This window comes from Chrysochloris asiatica, unplaced genomic scaffold, assembly GCF_000296735.1.
Source record: "Chrysochloris asiatica unplaced genomic scaffold, ChrAsi1.0 scaffold00197, whole genome shotgun sequence".
In the NCBI taxonomy this organism is placed as follows: Eukaryota; Metazoa; Chordata; class Mammalia; order Afrosoricida; family Chrysochloridae; genus Chrysochloris; species Chrysochloris asiatica.
The window spans coordinates 306,294-332,936 of NW_006408715.1; the positions used below are offsets into that span (position 1 = coordinate 306,294).

Genomic DNA, 26,643 nt, shown 5'->3' on the forward strand with positions numbered 1-26,643 from the left:
TTATGTGCCATTGAGTCAACTCATCGTGACCCTGTATAGCGTTTCCGAAGAGCAGCTGGTAAGATTGAAGTTCAAATTGACCTTAAGATCCAATGTTTATCCTGCAGAGTCACACCAAGACTTGGAGTAGCAAGAGTCAAAAACTTGTCCTGCGAGGCTGTAGAATAACCCATGTGCCTTGTCTTCTCAATTCTAGGGCTTTGGGGAGGTGTCCATGCCCCGGAGGTCTGAAGAAACTCTATGTGATTCATGCTTGTGAGAAAGGGCAAGCTAGAGCTCCAGAGAGGCAGTCTGGAAGGGGGAGAGCAAGGTGGGACAGGGAGTACCAGAGAGGGGACAGTTCAGGAAGTTCAGAGGTAGAGCTCACAGAACTTAGGGCTGATTACATATGGAGGGAGACAGGCATTTGGAGCACAGCTGTCTGAAGTTGGAGAGGTTGAGTAGGCACTCCCACTCAGTTCCAGGCCTCCTCCTGGGCACCTTGACATCATTATATCCTGTTACCTTATGTAATACATTATGGTCTCACTTATTACTGTATGTATTTTAACTCTGGCTGCCATGGTAACATATGGTTCAAAGAGTGTAAAAACACTCTTTTTGCAAAGTGGTAAGAGGAAGGAAAGAATGAAGGGGGATGGAAGGATAGGACAATTGGAGTACCTACTGTATGCCAGGTTCTGACTAAGACTTTATCGTAAGGCAGTTCTTTTGATCCTCATGCTAAGCCTGCATTTTAACAGATAAAAAAAGGAGTGGATGACCTTTGCCAGAGTCAAAGGGGTATATGGAGGAGCTGGAAGGGGAGCCCAGAGCGTTCAGAAGGAGCCATCTCAGTGTGTTGGGAGCAGGGAGGCACAACGACAGAGTGAAGAGGAATGGGATCCCTTGTAGGGGCTCTGAGCATCAGTCCCCCTGCACTGTGTGGTTCCTGCAAGTGGGACTCTACCCTCCCTCACCTGAGAAAGGACACAGGAAAGGAGGAGTCCCCAGAATAAAAGGGTAGATGTCTTGTTTGGGTCTCAGAGGGATAAGCAGGCTCCTGCCTGACAGGAGATGGGATGGGAGCAACATATGGAAACAAGAGCACGGATAAACCAATTGACGTTGCCCTGTCCTTCAGGGAGGCTCATCTCTCCCTGAAAAGCTTTTGCACTACTCAGACTGGAGTCTTAAGATTTGTCATTCAGGAATTTCACTTTTTATACTGTCTGTATTTTCTGTGGCTCCTTCCCCCATGCTCTCACTTTTTACATGTTCCTTTTAAAAACATGCTGACCTTGTCAGAGGATTTGACGCTGGATTTTAACCAAGAAGCAGAGCAGAGGACCTGACCCTGCCAGTGCCCCCACACAAGTCCCAGACCCCTATATGCACTGCTCCATGGGAATGTCCCACAGATGTCTTAAAGGGGACCTGCCTACACTCATCTCATTCAACAATCTGCTCTTCTTCTGGGCTCTCCAGATCTCTATTCATCTGGTTGCTCTTCCAGAATCCTCTCTGCAGTCCCTCTGAGCTGACTCTTGAATTCTCCCTCCAATATTTCTCTCCATCTCCACCTCTACTACCCCTATAGAAACTGTTTGTTTGTTCCACACCTGGAGTTCCTACAACAGCCTTCTAAGCTGGCCTCTGCATCCGTCCTCACACACTCACTTTGATATTCCAGTACTGCAGCCAGCACTAAGCAAGATGGGGCATCTGTCCACAGCCCAGGGGGTTGGATAGACCAGGGCTTCCAGGGGTGTCACCTGAGCTTAGCCAGGAAGGGTGGTTGGAAGTTAGTGCCAAGGAAACAATAGTGCCAAGAAGAAAACTTCTAAACATCACAGGTCCTGGTATGACATTTCTGGAGTATTTTCCTGCTATGGATTTCTTTCTACTGTCACTCACCTCCTTGCAAATAACACAGTCTATTTGATTTTGCTAAAATACAAAGTATAGCCACACAAATAGTTATAAAAGGTTAAGGCATTTGCTTAGCTATTCAAAAGCATACAATTACTTCTGGGATTCCAGTTTGCTTATCTTTATCTGTTAAATGGGATGTTGTTGTTGTTGTTAGGTACCATCGAGTCGGTACCAACTCATGGGGACCCTGTGCACAACAGAACAAAATACTGCCTGGTCCTGGTGATAGTAATAATAAAAACTATGTCAATGAAAGCAGCATTTGGGCATTTGGCATATTACCCACTCTGTGAGGATAGGAGAATGTGTGTGGACGGTGCTTTGTAAAGGGAAATTTCTATGCAAACGTTGTTGTTGTAGTTGCTGGGGAGTCCATCTCAACTCATGGAGACCCTATGTGTGCAGAAGTGAACGATTCCATAGAGTTTTCAAGCTTCAAGGTAACCAGGCCTCTCTGGGTGCTTCTGAACCACCAACTTTTCAACTAGTAATTGCATACTTAACCATTTATGTCACCCAGGGGCTCCTATGCAACTATTATTGTTGCCATAGAAAGTCAGTTCGGACTCACTGCAACCATATATATGGTTCCCAAGACTGAAATCTATACAAAAGTAGAAAGCCTCAACTTTCTGCTGCAGAATGGCTGGTGGGCTCAAACCGCTCTCCTTGTGGTTAGCTGTCCAGTGCTTATCCTACTGTGCACCTATGAAAATGACAGATGGTGATATTTTTAACTAATACACTACCAATGAAAAAACACATTGAAAATCAAATAAACCTCTCAATACTTTCAGCTTTTAGAGCCAAACCCAGGTGTGCACATCCATATAAATTTACATTTCTGCAAAAGCTCATTCTTCAAATAAAACAAATTACTTATTAGCTAAAGAGGAGTGGAGTCAAGCACTTCAGACAAGGTTAGTCACATTCAAACCTTTTCAAGTTCAGCAAACACCTAGCAGTGGTTTGACCCTATAGGGTTTCTGAGGATGTGTATCTTTTTGGGAGCAGACAATCTTATCTTTCTACCACTGAATGGCTGGTGTGTTTGAACCACTGCTCTTGCGGTTAGCAGCCTAACTCGCGGCGCCACCAGGGTTCCTTTGCGCACATCCAGTTACTTCTTGTTCCCTTGTTTCGCCAGTGCTGAATCAATTTCAGTTCATCTTGGAGTTGGGAACTCTGCCTATTCCTCAGCCCCACCTCCATCCTTATCCAGGGCCACGCCCCCTGCCTCCCCAGTAATCCTCCAGGCTGCCTCCCTTTGCAAGGGGATTTCCCTTTCTAGTCCTTGGAGCAGTAGCGCAGCCAGGTTCTGACCTCAGGGGAGCAGTTGTCTAAAAGAGGCTGGGCTGCGGTCGCTGGGGGCGGCTCGCCAAGCCTGCATATAAAAGGCGCCTCCCTCGTCCTACCTCCTCTAAGCGCCTTAGTCTCTGATCACGGTCTTTACCTGGTGCTAAACTTGCTTCTCTCAGCTACCTCAAGTGCAGTGCTTCTCAAACTTGAACCTGAAGGGCTTGTTAAAGAATTGCTGGGCCCCACCCTCTGAGTTTTTGTTTCGGTAGAGCTAGAATAGCCTGCGTTTCTAACAAGTTCCCAGGTGATGGCGATGCTGTTGGTTCTGGGACCATACTGAGAGAACCACTGCATTACATCTAGTGCTGCTGTAACAGAGAGACCGGCTCCTCACCTGCATGCCCAACTCTCCTACACTTAGGACCGGAGAGTGGAGATAACCCGGGCAGCAAAGACGTTGGAGACCCAGAAAAGTAAGACCTGAGGCGTTGGGACTGGAGGAGCCCCTGAAGAGTTTGTGCAGGTAGGAAAGCAGACAGGAGAGAACCTTGGAAACCCATGGGTTACTGGGATATTTAATGGATTGGTCTCTAGGACCTCGTTTCTTCATTCCATGCATATTGATAGGATGCTAGGTCTAGGGCTACAATGGTGAAATGGCAAGGCCCTGGAGGGAGGAAAAATGCAAATAATTAAAATGCCACTAAGATAAAATTGTTTGCAAAAAGTGAAAAGTGAAACTTCTGTAGCAGGTGGGTGGAGCTCTGCAGTCTGTCTGAGGAGCTGAAGAAGGTTTCATTGAAGAACTGGCATTTATGCTGAGAGGAAATTTGGCAGGTAGAAAGGGTAGCTGGGAGAGGATGGAATGGAAGGGTTTTCTCCAGGCAGAAGGAGCAAGCAACGGGACTGCTGAAGTGTGAGTTTCCAGAGGGAGAATTGGTTTGGAGAATGCTTGATAGCTAGGTCTCAGGCCTGGGCCTGGGCCTGGACCTGGTTTCTCTCCAACTTTTCTAGCTACTGCTTCTCTGTCTTTTTTGCTGATCCCTTGTCTGTGGCTTGTCCATCGCAGTCTGGTTCCCCTGGGGCTCTGACCTGGCTGCTTTTTCCTCTTACTCTCTATCTTTATTACTGGTGAATGCTTCCACACCTGAGACTTCACTCACTATGCTCATATCTGGGTTTCCAGTCTAGGTCTCCAACCTTGGCTCCACATTTACCTCCACATATATGTCTTCAGGTACCCTTCGTCCTATACTAAATGCTTAAGTAACTAAGTGAATGCTAAAGGTGCTAGCATTCACTTAGTTACTCAAGCCAAAAAGGCTTTGTGACTGTCTCACAGATTGCTTTGTTGTTGATGTTGTTGAGTGGGAACCATTGAGTTGGTTCCCACTCATATAGACCCTGCATAGGGTTTCCAAGAGCAGCTGGTGGGTTTGAGCTTCTGATCTTTTGGTTTGTAGTCCAGTGCCTAGTCTACAGCACCACACCAGGGCCCTGTTGTTGTTAAGTGCCACTGAGTCGGTTCCAATTCATAGCGACTTTGCATAAAGCTTCTGAGGCTGTAAATCTTTGTGGGGACAGAAACCCTAATCTTGCTTCCCAGGAGCAACTGGTGGGCTTGAACTGCCGAACTTGTGGTTCACAGTCCAGCACTTATCCTGCAGAGCCACTGGGCTCCCTACACCAGGGCTCTGTTGTTGAGTGGGTTCTGACTCATCACAACCCAGTGTAGGGTTTCTGAGGAGCGGTTGGTGGGTTTAAATTCACTGGCTTTGTGGTTAGCAGTCCAGTACTTATCCTACAACACCACACCAGGGACTTCCACACTCTTGATGCCATTCACCAAGACAGAATACAGGAGGAGAGACATCTGGGCAGAATTTACTAGCTGAGTGACCTTGGACAAGTTACTTAATCTGTTCTCTTTATCTTTGAAGTGGGTTTAATAATAGCACCTACTTTAATAAGATTTAATTAAAGTGGCAATAATAGTTGTCATTTAGTGAACATGTTAAGCTTCTGGTGTGGCTCTGTAGGATAAGTACTGGACTGTTAACCACAAGGTTAACAAACCCACCAGTCACTCCTCAGAAACTCTACACAGGGTGCCTATGAGTCCCACAGCAATTGAATAACGACAACACTAAGCACTTAACTTGAATTTGGAGATAGTGAATACCTTGTTCAAGGTTATACTGCTAGCAAGTGGCAGAGGCAACCATTGTCTTTACCTCATTGTTGCACTGTCTTTTTGGAGAGTGTATAAGTAGGGAAATGATTATAGCCTAATGTTAAGTGAGAAAGGATAGCAGATTGATAGCAAATAATCAGTGTGCATACAACATGTTATTAAAAAAGAAATTAACCTACAAGTAGAAAAGACTAGAAGGAAATATCACAAATGGCTATATGTGGTTGTCTTGGGTGTTTTCTATTATTCATCGTGCGTTCCAGTTATCTTTAATATACATGATTTTTGTTAAACGATAATTTAAAAAGTTAATTTTTGTCTACATTAAAAACAATCACAAATCCACAACCTGTTTTCATTTTGACTGGAAAGTACCCTCTGTTGGTATTTCTTCCTAATTCCAGTATTACTTTTCTCAGTAGAAATTTGTCGGTCTTCTCAAAGGTCATTCATGGTAGTAAGTAGGTTGTTGTCGTTGTAGCAACCCTGTATAGGGCTCCCAGCAAGTTGGTATCATAGCCACCCACAGCTTGACAACCTGGCTTCCAGGAGCAGCTGTCAAAATCAGGTCTGCGACGGGAAGTTCCTGACAACTAGGGTTTCTTCAACAGCCCAGGGCTTTCTGGACAGCGCCACTTGAGATCAGTTACTTTTTTTCCCCTTCTAAATAGCAGGCCGAATGCTCTTTTTCCGGTTCTGGCTGAGTTGCTAGCTTCAGCCTGGCGGGACGCCGGCCAGGTACCAGGCTCCCTGAGCACCACCCAAACTGGTCAGGCCAGTCCGCCCCGTGGTTGTTTCTGCCAGAGCTTGCCTGTGTGTGTGAGTGTGCGTATGTGAATGTGTTGAGACCCACCCTTTACCCCAGCAACACTTGTAGGTGGAAGGCAGCTGCAGGCACCAGTCTAGCAGTCAGGCCAGATGGGTGGAGCTGAATTAATCTAACCTGGAATTTCAACTTGGCCTGCACAACAGGTGAGGGGGGAAAGCAAGCAGAGAGAATGGGCACTTTGGCAACTTGGAAATATTCTTGTGCCCTGTCCCTTGCACCCTTCCTGGAACATAGCCCAGGGTGACTTTTCAAAGTGTGCCAGCTTTTAAAGCCTGGTTACTCCAGCCTCTCTCGGAGGCTGTCTGATCCCTCCTGAGCGTTGTTGTCCTCCTCGATCGATCACCCTCCATAAGACGATCACCCTCCATAAGACGATCACCCTCCATAAGACGTCTGTTCCCCTTCCTCTGGGAGGCAGGACAGGGGTATCAGATTAGTCTTTGTTTTCGAAGCAAAAGAGCAGCGTAAGGGAGACTCACGATGGCAGGGCTCTGGGGTCCGTCCTGGCAATGTCCTCGGCCCTGACCCCAGTGAGGATGTCCTGCCCAGGCCTGCAGCCTCTGCCCCTGGGCACCCTTTCTTGCTGGCCTGGCTGACTCGGTACGCAGACGTGCGATGTCCCCTATTGTCCTGCCATGGAATGAGCGAGCGACAGTAGGGAGAAGGGAATCCTAGTCGCGCCGAAGCTTTGGGCGCTCTAGGGCGCTGGGACGTCTGATACCTAAGGGCTGGTAGGGAGTGGCAGGAAGTGGGGATACCAAGGCTGGCTCAGCCCAAGGCCTAGGCTGCGAGGTCCCTGTATACCCCACCCCTCAGGGCCCGCCGCGCCACCCCGTGCTGCACAACCACCCTAGGGCTGGGATGGCCAGGCCCAGGGGGACAGCAGGGTCCAGGAGGGCCTCCCCAGCGTACTGACCATGGGGGGGGGGGGAAAGGACTACAGGTGCAAAGGCGCTGCAGCCAGCCCCAGCCCCCCACTCCGTCCTCTCCCCCTCTGAGGGAACTCCCCCCTCTTGGCCTAGGGGCCAGCAGCAGGGGCGGCTGTAGGGCCGGCGGGGCTCGGCGGGGCCGCACGTGCGCGCCCTCCCGGGCGGGGGAGTCCCCGGGCGAGCACGTGCCGCGGCGCGCGGGGGGCGGGGAGTCCCGCGGACGCCTTCATTGCTGCTGCCGCCGCGGCCGCCGCTGCCTCTTCCTTCCTCCTGCGCTGTCCCTTCCTCGGCTGGGCGGGGGGCTCCGCGCGCCGAGCTCGGCCAGCCGAGCGCTCCAGGAGGCAGGCGCCCCAGGCGGCGGCGGCCGCGACGGTAGCAGCGGCGTGGGCCGGGAAACTTTGCCCCTTTGTGCGCTCCGCCCCGGAGGCGGCCGGCAGGTCGGTGCAGTCGGTGCCTTTCCGGCTCCGGGGTGGGGGAGGGGCGGTGGGAGGCGTGGGGGGCCGACCGGAGGAGCGGACGGCCCGGGCTGGCTGGGGGGGCCCCCCGCTACTTTGTTGCGGGGGCACGGGGCGAGGGTGCGACGGGTCACAGTGTAGCGAAGCCAGGCGGGGGCGGCGGGGCGGGGCGGGGGCTGCGGAGCTGCCGGAGCCGAGCCGCCGAGGCCCCAGAACAAAGGAGCCCGAGCAGCGGCGTGCGCGCGACCTGGCCCGCCGCTCGAGCGCGCCCCCCCTCCTCGCGCCCCTCGGCGGCGCGGGGCGCCCTTCTCGGTCCTTCAGGCTCAGGCCCGGGCGCGGCCGGCGGCTGGCGCGGGATACCCCTGGGCGCGCCCCCGGCCTGCAGGCCGCTTCCGTGCTGGGGCGCCGGGGCACCCCCGCAGAGCCAGGCTCTGAGCAAACTTTATTTTGGAATCTCTGCGTCCTTGGGAAAGGCCCAGCGGCCTCCGGAGAGGGGTGTGTGTGGGAATTTTGGTGAAACTCTCTCTAGCCCCTAGAGGTGGGGGTGGGGCACAGGGCAACTTTCTTCGAAATCTCACATTGGCCACCCCCCTAAATTCGTTGTCCAGGCCGCCTCACTTAGACTGGGAGCCGGTGTTGGGCTGGGCCAAAGGTTGTAGGCAGGCCTTAATTTGAGTAAGCCCCTTCTTTTTTCCCATTTTCTCTTTTTTCCAGAAGCAGGAAGAAGTAACATGTAAAAGTGCTCCTGAGCCCCTAGTGATGCGCTTCCGCTTTCTGTCTTCTTTCAGGCAGCTTATTCTTATCCATCATCCTGACCTCCCTGAGGAGAAATACCAGGAGGAAACTCCCTGCCTTGCCCTACCCCCCACCTGCTCACCTCATGCTTGGGTCCAGGCTGGTTAAGGGTGAAGAACCCACCCAGCCAAGATGATCGATTTCCTGGGGTCTGCTGCTGGTGTCTTCCCCCAGGTCGCGGGCGTCAGCAGGTGGGAAAGCAGCCCCCGACTGAGCCCTGTCCAGCTGCTGCAGAGGAGGTGAAGAGGGATTGAGAAGACGCGCCCATCTCGGAGACTGGATGCTACTTGCCTTCACCCTTGTAGACTCTTGACTGTTTTAGGAAAGAAAGAGCTCTTGGTGGCCTTTGCAGGCAAGAATCTGGGCTGTGGTTCTGCCCTGTCACCTATGCCCCCACCTCTGGCAGCGCCATGAGCCAGTTTCAGGTGCCCCTGGCAGTCCAGCCGGACCTGCCAGGCCTTTATGACTTTCCTCAGGGCCAAGTGATGGTTGGGGGTTTCCAGGGACCTGGACTCCCGATGACCGGGAGTGAACCCCAACTCCGAGGGGGTGGAGATGGGCGAAAGAAACGGAAACGGTGTGGTACTTGTGAACCCTGTCGGCGGCTGGAAAACTGCGGGGCCTGCACTAGCTGCACCAACCGCCGCACGCACCAGATCTGCAAGCTGCGCAAGTGTGAGGTGCTGAAGAAAAAAGCCGGGCTTCTCAAGGAGGTAAGTTGGCCTCTGCTGAGCTCCCCTTTCCTTCCTTGTGGCCACTGTAACCACAAGTGTTTTGTGAAAGATTTATCCAGTTAAGCTCATTCTTAAGGCTGTTTTTTGGGGGAACCTTCTTGGTCCAACTTTGAGTTGGGCCCACGGGTAGGCATGTAACTGCAGTTGGGAGCTGACTTGGGGACTTTTGCAGAACTGACAGTTTAAAAGAGAGGAACCCTTCTACTGAGCTGCAGAGGGCTTCTGAACTAGCACCATCATCTCTGATATTTGCATGTGATACAGGACAGTGGTATCCAGCTTTCTCGCTAGAAGTTTGGTGTCTTGCTTTAAAGCCTTAGATGTTGCATTTTGGAGTAACATCAATGTTGGGGTGACCTGGGGAGAGATGGTGTCAGGTAAGGGCTGGAGACTGACTGATGGATTTGGAAAGAAAGGTCTGGGGTGACAGGGTGGTTTGATGCCGCCTTGATATTTTGCTGTTTTTCTTGATTTTTTTTTTTTCTTTACTTCAGAAAGATGGCAAGAGAGTCCGTTGAAGCTGTTAGGGATTATTATGAGAAGCTCAAATTTAGATTCCTGTACTGGACTGATTCTTGAGATTATAGACTTTTTTTTATCTTCGGATCTGGCATAGTTTTTGGGGTGTAGAAGGTACTTACATACTAGTTGAGTGAATGAATGATGTGTTTTGGAGATACCATCAGTGTCACAAATGAATACTCCTTTGGTTTAGACTGATAGAGGGAAGGAAGAAGGAATTGGGATGAAGGCAGAGAGGGGAAGTGGAGGGGCAGTGAGGGGAAGTGGAGGGCCAACATTGGCCATCTTTTTTTTCCCATTCTGGTGGCACGCTGCTGGATAGAAATTGGTGGCTGCCGTGACAGCGGAGAGTTGGCAGAAGTAGGAGTGAGAGAAGTTGAGCAGCTTGGGAGGAGCAGTGTAGCGGCTCAGGCCACTCCAGGCAGCGGAACTGGCGCTGGACAGAGACGTCGGAGGCCGGTGCTGTCTGCAGGGCACCTCTGGCTCTGCTACTAATTTGTCCAAGGACCTGATAACTCAGGAGTTGCACTTGTTGGTGTTTGAAGCCCCTTCCACCTGCATTGGGAGCTGGGGTGCTTCTGAGGGCTCAGGCACCTGTGGCTGCGATGAGCTGGTGGCACGCGCTCGGTATTTCCCTGACCGCTGAGTGCAGAGCCGTGCGGCTCTAGCGGGCTGTGGGCTGGTGGCTGGGAGGATAGAGCCAAGCACTGGGGGCAGGGAAGTAGGTGTTGGTGGGGTGTTTTTTGCTTCATCTTGCTTTCTCCTCCTCTTGCCCACTCCTTATGGAAGCTTCATGTGCCGTTCCAGGGTCCACAAACCCATGCTCTATTTTCTCTGCCTCTGGTGGAAGTAGACATCTGGATTGAATCTTCAGGAGCTTCCCCCTAGTATGGAACACTGTCCAGCCCCTCTCTTGCTGGTGTTGAGGGGAGTTAGCATCCTGCTGGCTCAGTGCCCTGCTGATCAGTTCTGAAAGGGAGCTGGGATTAGGAGTCACCCTCACTCCTGGGCATGAGATCTGGTGTTTAGGTATAAGGAAGACCTGCTCAGTGTTCGTTACCTTTGCTTGATACCTTTGCTTCCTTCCTTCCAGCATTCATTCCCATAATTGTTCCATTCCTCCCAAATTCAAGGCCTGGCTGTGGAGCGGGTGAATTCTCTAGGTTAGAGGGGTAAATTCTCTGGGCTGGATGTTCCTGGAGCCAGTAACTCTTGTGAGCTGCATTTAAGCTCTTTCTTTTGGCAAAGATGGGGCATACCTGAGTGAAAGGGGCTGGGAGTGAGGCCAGAGCCCTGTCATCCTTGTGTGTAAGCTGCCAGCCCAGACTGCTGGGTGGTCGCGGTTAAGATACCACGGATCTGGGTTGGCTTAGGTGTTGAGCCTCAACCCCCACTGCATCCCTGTGTCTGTATTCCTGAGGACTGTGGCCAGCTGCCCCACTCAGTTCCCAGAGTCAGGGAACATGTGGCTGGATGGCCTGTGGTGTCCCAGAGCTGTTAGACAGAATTTCCCTGGTCTCCGGAGAAACAATAAAAAGGAACTGTGGAGTGAATTTTCCTGAACGCTAACTTTCCCTGATTGAAAGAGCTCCTTGGAAACCCTATACAGGGTCACTATGAGTCTGAACTGACTCAATGGACACTTAACAACATTTTATTCTAATGATAGGTCCTTTCTTGATGTGCTTTCTTTCATGTAATGAATGGAGGTGTTGATGGAAGTAGATTAATTTTTTTTAAAAAAAGTCTTCAACTTGGTCAAATACATAGTGTCTGTCACCATCCTTTTTTTCCTGGTCCATGAAGTCTGGAAACTTGGGAACCACTGCCCAGGCTCAGCCTGCATTTAATGACTGTGTCCCTGACATAGTGTCAGAGCAGAGGCACTAGAGAGACTCTACTTAAGAGAAAGCCCTGAGGATAATTTGCATTTAGCAGACCCTGTGGAACTGCTGGGGTCTTAACTCTAAGATCAGAGCAGACTTGTAGCAAAGGGGCCATATCCTTGAGGGGGTTGGGAAGCAGGGAGAGTCATTACTGCCTTCTGAGTATTTGTTTTTTGGCTCAGGAATAGAATTTTAGAAATTGGCCCTAACTCTTCTGGTAGGGCAGACACAGTGTTCATCCTGAGGAGTCTCTTGGAAATCAGACCAACTGCCTGCATCCTGATCCCTGGCATTCCTTTTCTGTTCAGAGTGGTGCTGCTCCTCTGTGTACCTTTTCCTTAATTCTGTCTTGTCCGCATCTCCCTGGCTTCCTTTGGGGCCATTGCTCTTGTCTGTTGTTAGCTGCTCTGTGTCATCTTATAATGGGGATGGGAATAGATATTGGGGTTCTCATCTTTCCTCCTTATGCCTCACTCTTTCCCAGGGGTTTGTGGTGGGTGGTGGTGTGAGGGAACCCCTCTAACTAGAAAAGAAATTTGGCATTATATGACTAGAGACATCCCCCAGGAATGGGTCCCCCTCACAGGACCAGTGACTATGTCTCTTCGTGGTAGCAGTTTCCTCTGCTGGATTCTTTCTCCTTTGAGTTCTTATAGGATAAAAGGTGATCCAGGCTGCCCCAGGAGACTCACCTACATTAGATGAGACCTGTGACCTGAGTTAAGGGTATTGCGTCCTACCCTAATCCCTTTAACTGCCACATTACATCATCACCTAACTGTCAAACTGTGGGAATCACGGCCCAGCCAAGTTGGCATATATCTTGGGGTACGCAGTTCAATCTCTGACATTGGGCTCCGTCTTCTTAGTGCTTGTAAAGCCAGAGAGAAGGCAAGGAAGGCAATGAGAGGTATTCACCATGTTGTTGTTGGATGCCCTTGAGTCAGTTCCGACTCATAATTACCTCACGCACAACAGAATGAAACACTGCCAGGTCCTGCACCATCCTCACAGGTATTGTTAACTGGAGCCCATTGCTGCTGCCACTGTGCCAATTCATCTCGCTGACTTGTGGAGACTTTACCTAGGATAATGTCCTTCTCCAGGGACTGGTCCCTCATAATATGTCTGAAGTATGAGAGATATTCTAGCTGTACTTATTCCAACACAAATTGGTTTGTTCTTTTGGCAGTTCATGGTACTTTTTATATTCTCTAACACCATAACTCAAATGCATCAATTCTTCTGCAGCCTTCCTTATTCACTGTCCAACTTTCACATGCATATGTTGTTGTTGTTGTTAAGTACCGTGGTGGAGTCGGTTCCAACTCATAGCGACCCTGCACAAGGTTTCTGAGACTGTAAATCTTTACAGGAGCAGAAAGCTTCATCTTTCTCCCATGGAGCAGCTGGTAGTTTCGAACTGCCAACCTTGAGGTTAGCAGCCTGATTCATAACCACTATGCTATCAGAGATCCTTCACATGCATATGCGGATATTGAAAATACCATGGCACACCTTAGTCTTCAAACTGACGTCTATGCTCTTCAACACTTTAATGAGGTCTTGCACAACATATTTGCCTAATGCAGCACATTGTTTGATTTCTTGACTCCTGCTTGCATGAGTGTTGATTGTGTATCCAAACAATCTGAAAGTCTTTGACAACTTCACTCTCTTCTCCATTTATCTTCATGTTATTTATTGGTCCAGATGTGAGGATTTATAAGTATGGTGAAAAAATACAGCCTTTCCTAATTTTAAACCATTCAATGTCCCCTAGTTCACCATTTTTGTTGTTAAGTACCATTGATTCAGTTCTGACTCACAGCAATCCTGTATAGGCTTTTCGAGGAGTTGCTGGTAGGTTTGAACTACCGACTTGTGGTTCACAGTCTAGTGTTGATTCTATAGCACCATGACTTTGGAAAATTGTGCTTCAGACATAACTGGTTTATAACTCCTTGGCCACAGTCTAAAAGGGAAGTTAGCTGCAGGGATAGAACTGTTTTTAAAAAGGAAATGCTGACAGATGGGTATCCTACGAAGGGAGATGTTGGGGCTGAGGAAGGACTGAGCCACTGGTGTGAGTGCACAGACTGTTTGCCAGTGAATGTGGTGATAAATGGCCGTGTTCATACAAGGAAAGGAGCTTAGATGTCACCAAAGGCAGATTCTAGAGTGTTGTGACCTCTTCGGAGAATCAACAAAGTCTAGAGGCTAGAATGTGCTAAGGCTAGCAGAAAATACTCCAGACAGTAAAAGTCCTTGTATTCCCAGCAAGAATGAGAATTAAGGGGTGGTAGTCGGAAACCCTGTACAGGGTCGCTATGGGTCGGAACCGACTCGATGGCACTTAACAACAACAACAACAGACTGGTGTGGCGCTATGGAATAAAGCACTGGACTGCAAGGTTGGTTTGAACCACAAGGTCAGTGATTCAAGCTCACCAGCCGCTCCTTGGAAACCCTGGACAGGATCGTCACTATGAGTCGAAACCAACTCGACAGCATTTGACAACAAATAACAGCAACAACATGACTAGTCCAGAGTGAGAGCAACCCTCAGTGCCCCGTTGTGTTAGGAGATAGATATAAACTGGGGAAAGACTGTTGCACGTGCAGTTAGGAAGAAGAGCAGACTAAGTGTTCAGCCTGAGGCTGTCATTCACATCGCTGGCCACCTCAGATGTGCTCCCGATAATCATCTAGGAAGTATGGTGACTGAAAGAAGAGCCAAAGGCAAAAAAAAAAAAAAAAAAAAAAAAAAATCGAATTTTTCAAAGAGATTTTGGAAATGATAAGTGTGTAAGCTTGTCAATTTCTGATTGTTCTAGAGCAGATTGTTAAAAAGATAACAATTTGTGAGACTTCAGAAAGACTGGTAAGTGTTGGGACCCCAGTGGAGCAGCTCAGACAAAGTAACTGATCTGGATTTTTGCTAATAAATTGTGGTATTGATTGCCAGTTTCTTAGGCAGACCACTGGGTTAGTTTTTTGCTTACTGTCATACTGAGAGGAGGGTACTGGTATAGTTGCCCTGTTTCAATTAATTTTTTGTTTTTTTTAATTTAAAAGTCAACGATGTGGATCAGGGATTCCACATTGGTATATCCTGGGAAGTTTTTTAAAAAACAAAACAAAAACCAGTGCCTGGTGGAGTAGTGGTCAGCAGTTCAAACCTACCAGTTGCTCTGTGGGAGAAACACGTGGCATTTGGCTTCCATAAAGATTTACAGTCTGGAAAATCTTATGCATCAGTTTTACTCTGTCCTATAGAATTGCTATGGAGTACTGATGTGGTGCTACAGGATGATGCACCAGACAGTTTGGGTCAAAAGGTTGGTGGTTCAAACCCACCAGCTGCTTGCTCCTCTGGAATCCTAGACACGGTTGCTATACATTGGAACCAACTGGATGGCACTTAACAACAACATAGGGTTGCGATGAGTTGGAATCCACACACTAGAGATTCTACCTAATTGGCTGGGACTGGGGGGTCTACACTCTAGATGTTTGTAATGTGTAGTCAGAGTGGAAAATCTGTGGTGTAGATGAGTGTGAGGTGATGGGCACTCAGGATGGCAGTCTAAGATGTCACATGCCAAAGACCAAAAAAACAAGTGAATTGAATATAGGTGACAACTCCAGAACCTTAAGCATCAAAGGTAAGGCTGCCAAGTGGAAGAGTCAGACTGGTTGCCAAGTGGAAGGAGAGACTGTATATAAAAACAGGGACATGGAGAATTATGGATCACCATTGTCCTGCCAGCCAAACCTGCACAGCATGGTCAATCATACTGAGATACAACAAGCAGAGTTCCCAGCCAGACAGGGATGCTCTCGGCCTTGAAAAAATTAGGTAACACCCATTGTGCCAGAGGCCCATGGACCTGTGTTGGTGTGCTTCACCCCTCATTCATCCATCTCCCTCCTCCCACCCTCAGTAATGCTCCAGTGGTATCCACCACCACCGCCCTTCCCCCTGAGCTGGGGGCCCACACATAGCAGCACCTGCCTCTCTTCTCAGCCACTCGTGCCAGGAACCCATGAATTGGTAAAACTGGCCACGATGCACAGGACCTGCCAGACAGCGACACTAGATCATATGCCCCTGCTGCCTACACCAGAGGCCGATGGACTGGTGGCACCTACTGCTTCACCCAGCCATTGGCACTGGAAGCCCACAACTGGAGGTACCTGCATCCATGTCCAGTGACCTGCACCAGAGCCTGCAGACCAGTGATGCTTCCTATACTCTCCAGCCACCTGCACCAGGGGCTCGAAGACTGACTGCACACCTTGCCTTGCATTGTGCTCTAACAAACAGGGACATACACTCCTAGTGGGCACCATGGACTTCTGACATTCCCCATGCCTTGCCTCCTGTACTGCCCCCATCTAGATACTGGGCCTGCTGTGAACATCCCTGTATAGTCCTGCCTATCTGAGACGATCAGTGAGAATTTCTGTATCAACCACCATAGTAACTTGACTTGGGCACCCTGACTCCAACCACCTGGAAACCAGCAGCGTACACACATATCACCCAAGTCAGTGACCAGTGAGAATGTGCCCTGCACCCATGTACCTATGAGTAAATGGACAGATACATCACCTCACTGATAATGCCAGCTACATTGTCAGTTGCCCACCAGACCAATGGACCTGCACTCACACACCCAATTGCTGTTCCAACCTCCTGGAGGCAGGTGGTGAGAGCTCTAGTGTGGACAGACTAGCAACTAGAGGAGCATGCACACCCGCTTAGTCAGATATATCAAAACAAAAGATCAGGGTGTAAAACAAAAATCAGGAGGTAGCAAAGCTGTATTGGTTGCTTGGTTGGTTATGTGCTGTGGAGTCGGTTCCGACTCATAGCAGCCCTGTACGGGGTTTCTGAGGCTGTAAATCTTTATGGGAGCAGAAAGCCTCATCTTTCTGCTGCGGGACAGCTGGTAGTTTTGAACCGCTGACCTTGCAGTTTGCAGCCCGATTCGTAACCACTACGTTACCGGAGCTCCTTAGCAAACCTGCATGTAATAAATAAATACAGCGACACCTTAATGCCATGGAAACAAAAAATAATAATCAGATCACATAAAGAAGCAGGGCTTTAGCAGGTGACTAAAATAATCAGAAAACCTTTAGGAGGGAGAAATGGTAAATGAAACAACTGATAAGGAATGCAAAAGTGTAATATATAGGGTTCTCTAAAAGATCAAAGAAAACACGGGCAAAACAATAGAAGAAATCAGAAAAATAATAACAAAACAAAACAATAAGATAAACAATCGGACACCATAAAACGGTAACTAGAAGTACAAAAGATTAACAATAAAATTTTAGAAATAGACAACCCAATACAAGGGCATAGGAGCAGAACTGAATCAATAAAGACAGAATTAGCATAACAGAAGACAAATCCCTTGATGCCTATTTGTGGAAAAATATAAAAGGAAATAGCTAAGAATTATACAGGTTTCTTTTTGTATAGTAGAGTACAAGTTCACTTGATTCTTGGCTCCCGAATGGTTTATAACCCTACTCCCACTTTGCTACTCAGTGGACCAGCAGTGCGGGCATCATCTGGAAGCTTAGAAGTGCAGAATTTCAGGTTCCACCCCAGACCTACTAAATCAGAATGTGCACTTTAACCAGATCCATTTGTATGTGCATTCGAATTTGAGGAGCGCTGGTCTATAGCACTTCTGTGACTAGAAAAGTGGGATAAACAGACAGAATTCTAGCTAAAAAGCAGTTGCCAACATGGGTAAGGAGGATGACAAGTCCATGGAGAACAAAAACATGAAGGACAGAAAAACCTGAGATTTACCCTCCATTTTTTTTCTCGTTTTTCTGGAGTCCATTTACTTCTAGCCTAGTGAGTTAGATAAAGCCCCTTAACATGTGAGTATGTGGTCTCAGGACAGCTAGCAGCCTGATTTGGGAAGTTGGAGCCCCCTGGGGGAGTAGTAGGTGGTGGTAGTTGTGAAGAAGAGAGGAAAGGTAGGTCTCACAGAAGGAAGCTAGTGGATGTTGAGGCTTGTGAAGCATAAGGGATATGTGACCTCAAGATGTAGGCTGTAGACGTGTTAGATCTGTGGGTGGAGGGATGGTGTAATGCAGTTATTAAGTTGAATTATAAGAACAAGGAGTTAAGGAGAGTGGGGCAGGCTGGGACAATTGGTCCCAACCAAATTTGGATTTAATTGGGGTAAATGCAAATTCTTGAACTTGTTTAAAAAAGAAAAGAGAAGGAATGTACAAGTAAGGAACTCTTGTTTCCTAGCAAGGAGGAAGAGCTGGTTTAAAAGCTTAACTGTAAAAAGCATGTTGACAGCCTATCCCAAGGAGCTTTGTCAGGGTGGTCACATGTAGGACAATTGTAGGAAGTGGCACTCTTCAGCCCAATGAGTAGAGGAATGCAGGCCAGGGCAAGTCTTCAGTGGGAGAAAGATAGATGACTTACTTTGTGTAGAAGAGTCTGCAGATTTCTTATCAGTGACTGGAAGTTATAAGCAGGTACGATAAACTGTATCTGTGTTAGAAAAAAGGATTTTCCAACATTTACAGCAATTCTAAGACCAAAAAGTTAGCATTTTCTGTACTTGCACATGTCTGGGTAGAGTCTGGGGGCTAATTGGCAGGGATGCTGTGGAGGACATTCCTTTACCAGGTGGGGCTTCCACACTTGGTGGTCTCTTACTAGGATTAATCAAAATATAACATTAAGTCTATTTCCTTATTCCTTAGAGAACTTTATACAGAAGAAACATCCGATTTTCTTAGGCTGTGACATTTTTTTTTCTCAACAAGTTCTAGACGTAATCTTATGCTGTTAGCTGCTGTGGAGTTGGCTCTGACTCATGACAACCTTTATGTATGTTGTTGTGTACCTTCCAGTTGGTTCCAACTCCTAACAACACCATGTGACGGAGTAGAACTGCCCCATAGGGTTTGCTTGACTGTAATCTTTATGGAAGCAGATGGCCAGGTCTTTTCTCCCACAGGCCTCCAACCTTTCAGTTAAAACCACTGTACCACCGGGACAGAATGACATGTTGTCAGGTCCGTGGTGTTGTCACTGGGTCAGTTCCTCTCATTGAGGGCTCCCTTGTTTTCACTGACCCTCTATTTTACCAAGCCTGGTATGTTTTTTCTTGCAGTTGGTCTTTCCTGGTGACATGTTCAAGTAAGAAAGCCAGTGCCTTGCTACTGTCACCTAGTCTCAGACATGGGTGGGGATAGGTCTGTGATTCTTTAATTTTCATCCTGGGTGGCTATGATGGTGGGGACAGGATGTTTTCTCAGGTGACAGGGTCATAATTTGATCATATTTTCAAGAGGTTTCATGACTCCCCAAATATAAGAAGCCTGCTTTCTCTTGAGTGGCTACCTATCATGGTAACCACTAGTCACATCTGGCTATTCAAATTAAACTTAAGCTGAATTATTGAATTTAATTCAAAGTACAATGAAATTCAGCTGCTCAGACATAATAGCCAGCTTTCAAGTGCACGCTAGCCTCATGTGGCCACAGGCTAGTTTATTGGACATGCAGAAATAAATGATGTCCATCATCACAGGAAGTTCTGTTGGATAGTACTTTGAGACTAGTGAGAGTAAGCTTCCCTGTGTGGTCTCCAAGCCTTCTGAGGCTTCTTTCTGGCTTAGGAAAAAACTCCAGGCTGTCTGGTCACAGGGAAATTTTGGTTTAGGACCCCTGTCTGTACCCCAAAGTAAGTGGTAATTTATGTGGAAGGGGTCAGGACTTCTTTGGTTCTACTCCACAGCAAAGCTCACTGCTTCTTGTTGAAATAGTTTTACTTTACATCTGCTTCATGAAAGAATAACTAAGAGTGAGGTATGGTTCCCTGTTGAAGGGCTTTCAAAGCTCTCTAGTGAGGAGAAAGGGGTCTTCCTACTCACAATGTTGATCAACAACAGCCCAGTGAACCTTGTTCATGTTTACATCCAGCTCCAAACTTACTTTTGCATGGACTCCTCTCAGAGTTCTCTCGCTGACTTGGGCTCTGTCATTCTGGAGAAGGCACTGTGGTAAGTGGATGCGTTGGGAAACTATGTCAGGGGTCTCAAGAATGGTCACTGATTCTCTACTGCATTCTCCATCTCTTCTTCACCGCTCCTTGTGGACTCTTCTTCACCGCTCCTTGTAGACTCAGGAGGAGAGATGATGTTGGAAGGGAAAGGGCCTGTGAGCTTCTTTTGAGCTTTGGTCTAGCCCTGCTGGCTGTGTGTGGAACAGTCCTTTCAGGTTTCTGTGGATCTTTACCAGGTATCTGTGAGAATCCCTGTGGCACATTGTCCCTGGAGTGGACAGATCTCCTGTGGCCTTGCTCCCTGTCATTTACGTAAGAAATCTCAAAGCCTCAGGTTTTACTAATGATAGAGGGTAGAGGAAAATCAGACAACCTTCAGGTGACAGCAGGTTAAGGGTTGTTTGTCTGCCTCCAGGTAACACAAGTAGGAGATGGGCCAAGGCACTCTTAGTTGGCTCTTTTGATCTGTACAGTTCTAAAACTGTTGCATCCGCCTTCCCCACACCTAGTCAGGGAGTTAGAGGATGAAATAATGTATCTACCACTACCACCCACTGCTGGGAGAGCCATGATTCTAGATTCTTGGAGTAGAAGCACTGCTTTGGATAGAGCCACTGAGGACATCTGCCAGATTGTATGTGCTCCCACAATCTCCACTCCCATCTCCTAATTACTGCCAGGGGAAGTCTCTGGAAGGGGTATGGACATGCTGGGGCAAATACAAGTAGCAAGGTACTGGACCAGAGCTGTTTCACTCTGAGACATTTTGTGGGAATGATATTGGGGAGCTAGTTCGTATGTGGTTGTTCTCTTTTTAACCCTCTTTTTTCCTTCTCTGTCTTATTTTGAATCTTTTGCTCTATGCTTTGAGCAAAGCTCTGGTTGATGCTAGGAATGATCCTGGATCCCTAGACAGAGGGATGACAGACCCTTCTTGTGATGACTGGATCCTGTCTACCAGGGTCACTCTGCAGGGTGGGATTGGGGGACAGGAGGAGAAGAGCTGGTACTAGAGGGACCAGGAGGGAAGAAACACCTTCTGGAATGTTTCCTGAGTCCCAGGACTTAATGTGTCACTGTGCCAGGGAGGGCAGCTCCTCTCTGGTGCTACTACCAGCTTTTTGAGGTAGAATGTCATCTGCTTTGACTTGTAGACCCACTACTGACTTCTCAACCCCATTCAGCAAACCTTGACTGGAACTGGCTGTGTGCAAGACACCCAGCTGAGCCAGGGGAGGCTGTGTTAAGTTTGCGTTTAATGAGCTCACAGTCTGGGAAGGGAGACAAGCATGGAAACAAGTAATTACAGTACAGTCTGCTAGGTTGTAGGGGGAGGGACGCCTCGAGGGCAGAGGTCGGCCTTCTTCACCTTTGGCCCCAGAGTCAGGCAGGAAAGGAAAGCACATTTTTTGAGGGTTTCATGGAGTGACGTGAAGAATGAATAGAGGACTTCCCAGGGGCCAGTAGGCATAGCCCCTGAGCCTGAGGAGATGCTGGCGAGTATAGAAGGATACGGACCACTGGGCTCAACCTGGGGATGTTCATGGATCCTTGAGGTGGATGGTAAGATGACTTGTATTAATTGCTCTTAAAAGACTTCTGCTGGGGTTGCCTTCAGGTTTCTAAACCACTCAGCAGTCCTGTCCCACCTTCTTAACAATATCATGTGGTCCTGGAACATTTGATGGTCTAAGGCTGTTCACTTCAGGATGGGACAGACTCAAATTGGGTTCATAGAGTTTAAGACCTATCTTACAAGCTATCTGTGAGGAAACATGGGCTGTGACTGCTACCTGTCATCTTGGTGGCCCTGGGTGCATTCTGTTTGCTGGTCTGGAAGCTGCAGGTGAAGTTGTTGGTTGGCTCATGACCATCTTCCCTTGGACATTGCTGAATACCTTGGTTCAGTCTAGTTCTGTTGCATCCTGAAGGAGGAACATTGTTCATTCCTCTCTTGCTCCTGCTGCGCTTCTTCCTCCTCCGTCTCGACTTCTTCTTCCCCGCGATTGCTATTGACACAGACTTCCGTTTCCAAAGCTAATTGTGAAGCTGATTAGTGAATGAAGGCAAAGGCAGTTCCCATGACAACTGCAAAGAGTTTCAAATATAGGGGATGATGTGTGTGTGATAGGCTGCAATTACTTGAGTGGAAATTGATGCGTGGACACTGGGGCCTTCAAATAGAGGCTCTGAAGGTGGGGGCGGGTGTTGGGTTTCTCTGGCAGAATCCTTTGTATGACGGAGAGGGAAGAGAAGGTCACTGACTTCTCCCACACTCGATTCCAGTGCCTTCAGTGTGTAGATAGTTGGGAAACCCCTTGCAGGGGCTTTGGAAAGGCACAACCTAAGCAATTCTAGTTGGGGAGGCAGGACGGATGTATAGAGAGAACAAGTAGCAGTACCAGGTGTTAGAAGGTTAAAAAGGTCAGAAGTGTTGTCAACTGGCAGAGGTCTGGGGTAACTGGAGGAGGCTTTCCTGGAGGAAGTAGGGCTTGAACTAAGCATTGAAGTAAAACTCCGTGGAAAGTGACCTCTTTCAGGACACGAGCCGTGGCAAAGGAGGAAGAGCAGCCAGTCTCCCTCTGTCTTCTGCCAACTCTAGTCAGGTTGGTTGATGTGAAAAGCACAAAGCTGCATAGAGCAGGTCTGACTATACCCTGACGGTACCTTTGTGTGTGACCTTGGGCCTCTCTATGCATCCCGATTTGCATTGGTTTGTTTTGAGGGTTAAATAAGATGTTGTCTGTCACAGTCTGTGTTTGGAGCCTGATGTGGGATTGTTGTTGTTAAATGCCTTCAAGTCAGTTCCTATAGCGGCCCAGCATAGGGTTTCTGAGGAGCGGCTGGTGAGCTTGAACCACCAACCTTGTGGTTCAAACTAACTTTGCAGTCCAGTGTATTAACCCACAATGCAACACCAGGATGTGGGGTTGGTGCTTGGTAAATCTTCCTGCCAGTTCCCCATACCTGTGTCTGGATGGCATTCCCTGCTCTCTTATTTATTTCTGTGTGGGGTCTAGCCTATGGGTGTCCATGTTCCTTAGGGTTTGTTGGGTGTTGGGGTATTTTGTGTGTCCTGATGGTGAGTGAATCCATTAGCCTCTCTCGTGGGCAGGACTGAGCCCCAGTTCTCCTGCTGAGAATGCTCTAGGGACTAGGGGATGTGATAGAAGGTGGGCAGGTACCCTTGGACATCATGCAGGGGGTCCAGATTTTGGGTCCCTTATGGTGAGACCCCCAAGTCTAGAAAGATGGTAGAGAGAAGAGCATAGAGGTGGAGGGGGGAGAGCAGGTATAGGTGAGAAGAGGCCCCCAGCTAGAGGCAGAGTGGCCCCAGGTGAGTTTCTGGCCTCATCATGTACTTCTGTGTTGCCTTCAAGCCCTGGCATTCTGGATACCCCAGTAAAAGGCAAGATGACCATGTAGGAAGGAGTGGGGAACAGCAGGCTTCTCAGACCTTGGGCTCTTCGGGGATTGCTGTGGGCTGCTGGGGTACAGGACTGGACCTATGACTGAGGCTGGGCAGAAGAGACAGAACAGGGGGTTGTTGCAGTTTGGTAAGAAAAGACAGGAGAGTAGGGTGTCCCTCAGGGCTTCTGAGAGCAGCTGTCCACATCTCAGGGCCCATCCCCCGCTTCTCCACCTCCCTGTGTAGAAACTTGGTTTAGCACATTCCACCTCTGTGCAGAGCCTAGTAAAGTGGGGAAGACAGCCCCCACCCACGTGGAAAAGACTGCCGTGTAAATAAACAACTGCCCTGCCCTGCACTGCACTGTGACTGGTGGGTGCTCCAGGACCCGGGAGGAGTGGGTGGTGCCTGTGTGGGCTTGGCGATCTGGGAAAGCTGTGGAGAGCATTTAGATTAAGGCTTGTACCCTAAGAGCTTCCTGGGAGGGGAAAGGGGGCTGACTGCAAGTTGAATGAGCCCCATGGGCAAAGTCTCTGAGGCATGAGAATGTTATCATTCTCAGACTCATAACTTAAAGGGAAGTGGTCAGGTTCCAGTGATCCAGCCCTCTTTGCAACTCCTTGGGGTTGGCAGAGAGAGAGAGAGAGAGAGAGAGAGAGAGAGACAGAGAGACAGAGAGAGAGATTAGAAAGTTGGAGAGAAGAGGATCTAGATTTAAATTTCAGCCCTGTACTCACAAGCTGTATATTGATGGCAAGTAACATCTCTTTTTATTCTCTCTTTTAAAGTTCTGTTTATTTATTTATTTATTTAAAAATTTAAAAAATGTTTTATTGTGAATTACGTGATAGTTTACATGGGGGAACTTTAGTTTTATATTCATTCCATCGTATATCATCTCATTGCCATGGTTCCAATCCCCTCCATGCATCATCAACCACTCAAAGGGTCAAGTAACATCTCTTAAGTCCATTTCCCTATAACAGACAAGGTGGTGTGTGGAAAATAAGATGGGCCTATAGGGTGTGGTGTGGCTCTGTGGGCTAATGCATCAGACTGCAAAGTTGTTTGAACTGCAAGATGGGTGGTTCAAGCTCACCAGCTGCTTCTTGGGAACCCTATACAGGGTCGCTATGGGTTGGGATTGACTTGATGGCACTTAACAACAATAATAGCATGGTTGGAGTCCTGGTATGACATTGTGGGTTAATACACTGCAAAGTCCACATGAACCAGAAGGTCAGTAGTTCAAACTCACCAGTCTCTCCTCAGAACCCTGTACAGGGTCGCTATGGATTGGAATCGACTCATCAGCACTTAACAACACAGTATGGTTGGAATCCTGGTGTGGTGCTGTGGTGTAATGTGCTGGACTACAAAATCGGTTTGAACTGCGGTTCAAGCTCACCAGCTGTTCCTTGGAAATCCTGTACAGGGTCGCTTTAGGTTGGAAACGACTCAACAGCAGTTGCCAACAACAACAACATAACATTGTTGGAGTCCTAGTGTGCTGCTGCAGAATAACGCCCTGGACCACAAGGTCGGCAGTTCAAACTCACCAGTCATTTCCTTGAAAACCCTATACAGAGTTGCTATGGTCGGAACTGACTTGATGGCACTTAAAACAACAACATAGTACGGTTACTGCTGCTGTTGTTATGTGCTGTCAAGTCGGTTCCAACTTATAGTGACCCTGCATAGAGTTTCAGAGCAGTGGCTGGTGGGTTTGAACTGCCAACTTTTTTGATTAGCAGTCCATTGCCCATCCTGTCGTGCCACATCAGGACTCCATGGTTACTATGGTGGTGGTGGTGGTGGTTGTGTGCTGTGGAGTCGATTCTGATTCACAGCAACCTTGTGTAGGGTTTCTGAGGCTGTACATCTTTGTGGGAACAGAAAGCCTCATTTTTCTCTCACAGAGTAGCTGGTAGATTTCAACAGCTGACCTTGCAGTTAGCAGTTCAATTCATAATCCAACAACTCAATTGCTATTGTTATTAAGTGCTGTCAAGTTGTTTCCGACTCATAGTGACTCTGTATAGGTGGTAAGTTTGACCTGCAGACTTTGCTGTTCAAACCGACCTTGTGGTCCATCACTTATCCTACAGTGCCACACCCAGACTCCCTGGGTCATCTTGGAGTCAGCATGGTTGGAGTCTTGGCTTGTTTTCCTCAGAAACCCTGTATGATGCCATGATGAGTCAGAACCAACTTGACAGTACTTAACAACAGCAACATTGTATGATTGGCACAGTGCCTTGTGTATAGTTGGTGCTTTTGTTGAGTGTCATTGAGTTGGTTCTGACTCATAGTGACCCTATGTAGGGTTTCCAAGGAATGCCTGGTGGGTTTGAACTGTCTTAATAAATGGTGGCAAATGTAGCAGTAACAGCAGTAATTGCTATTGTCTAAGCTGTGTTGGTCTCTTTTACCCTGCAGCAGACACAGTGAAGATATGAGGGACCAGGATGAAGGAGGGACTCCACTTGGCTTGACTAGGACAAAAGCTAAGAGGTGCGGGAGCCCAGTTTCCTACTTACCACTTAGCTCTTGTCCTGGTGAAGCCAAGTGGAGTCCTTGTCATCTGCCTCTTTCTCTGCTCTGGGGAGAAGCCCATCAAGGCTGCCCTTTGTGTCTCCAGGAAAGAGGCAGGTGTAGGCCTCAGTGCCTACTGGATTGCCCTCACTAGAGGTCATCTCTGCTATCATCCCACTCTGAGTGTATGAGTGTGAGTAGGGAGTAGAGATAGGGCATCTGTGGTGGATGCCCTGACTAGTCAGGGGAGCCACTTCCCTCCCTGGCCTCAGCTTATTCATCTTCAAGAATAAATTGCACCTGATGAGCTCTTTCAGAAATTAAAAGTGACAACATATGATCCATAGTGTGGCAGGCACTTTGTGGAATTTCTTCATGGAATCCTCACAACTGTATGAGATAACAAAGTTTGGCCCCATTTTACTAAGAGAGGTAAGATAAGACTACCAAGGTTCTTATCATCATCAGGTAGGTGATGCTGCAGTCAGGAACTGAACTTGGCTACCAGAGGCTGTGACAGTCCACCTTTCTAGGAAGTGGAAGCCTAGAGTGTTTAGCTATAGGGGAAAGATGGGATTGAACGGATGCCGCCTGTGATGCTCAGGAATTAAATCCCAGTGGACTACAGGGTTGTCTTCTCCCTTCTGTTACCTTCTTTCAAGGTACAGAGTAGAAGGCCTACAAGGTCAGAGCTGATGGGGCCTGGGCCACTTCCTTCCTTTACCTTTTCTGGTCCTTTCCAAGAAAGGAGAAGACATTGTGGGGGTGGAGGGGGCTGTTTGATGGAGTGGGTATGTTCAGGTAGGACGCAAGGGAGTGACGCTGAGTGAGGTGGGGATGTGTGTGTGGGGAAGGCAAGGCTGACTTGGTGAGGCATCTGGGGAGGAGGGGCAGTTGGTGGTGAGAGTGGAGGAGTAAACCTGTACAATGGTTACAGCCAGTAGACCTGGATTGGAGTCTCCACTCTCATGTCTTTATGCTGTGTGACCTTGGGTAAAGTTACTTGCTTGGTTTCTTCATCTGCAAAATAGGGTAGTTTCTAGAGCCTGGGCTCCCCCGACCTTACCACCCCCAGGGTT

At 48.4% G+C, this 26,643-nt stretch overlaps 1 protein-coding gene across 1 annotated transcript in view; it reads left to right on the top strand.

Annotated features, from left to right (window-relative positions):
* The first annotated feature begins 8,825 nt into the window (after positions 1-8,825).
* The window catches only part of TET3 (tet methylcytosine dioxygenase 3), a 161,295-nt gene continuing 143,477 nt past the window's right edge, over positions 8,826-26,643 (top strand). Inside the window, exon 1 of the mRNA XM_006872404.1 lies at positions 8,826-9,128. Within this exon, the coding sequence (XP_006872466.1) occupies positions 8,826-9,128 (303 nt within the window). The remainder of the gene's footprint in view (positions 9,129-26,643) is intronic.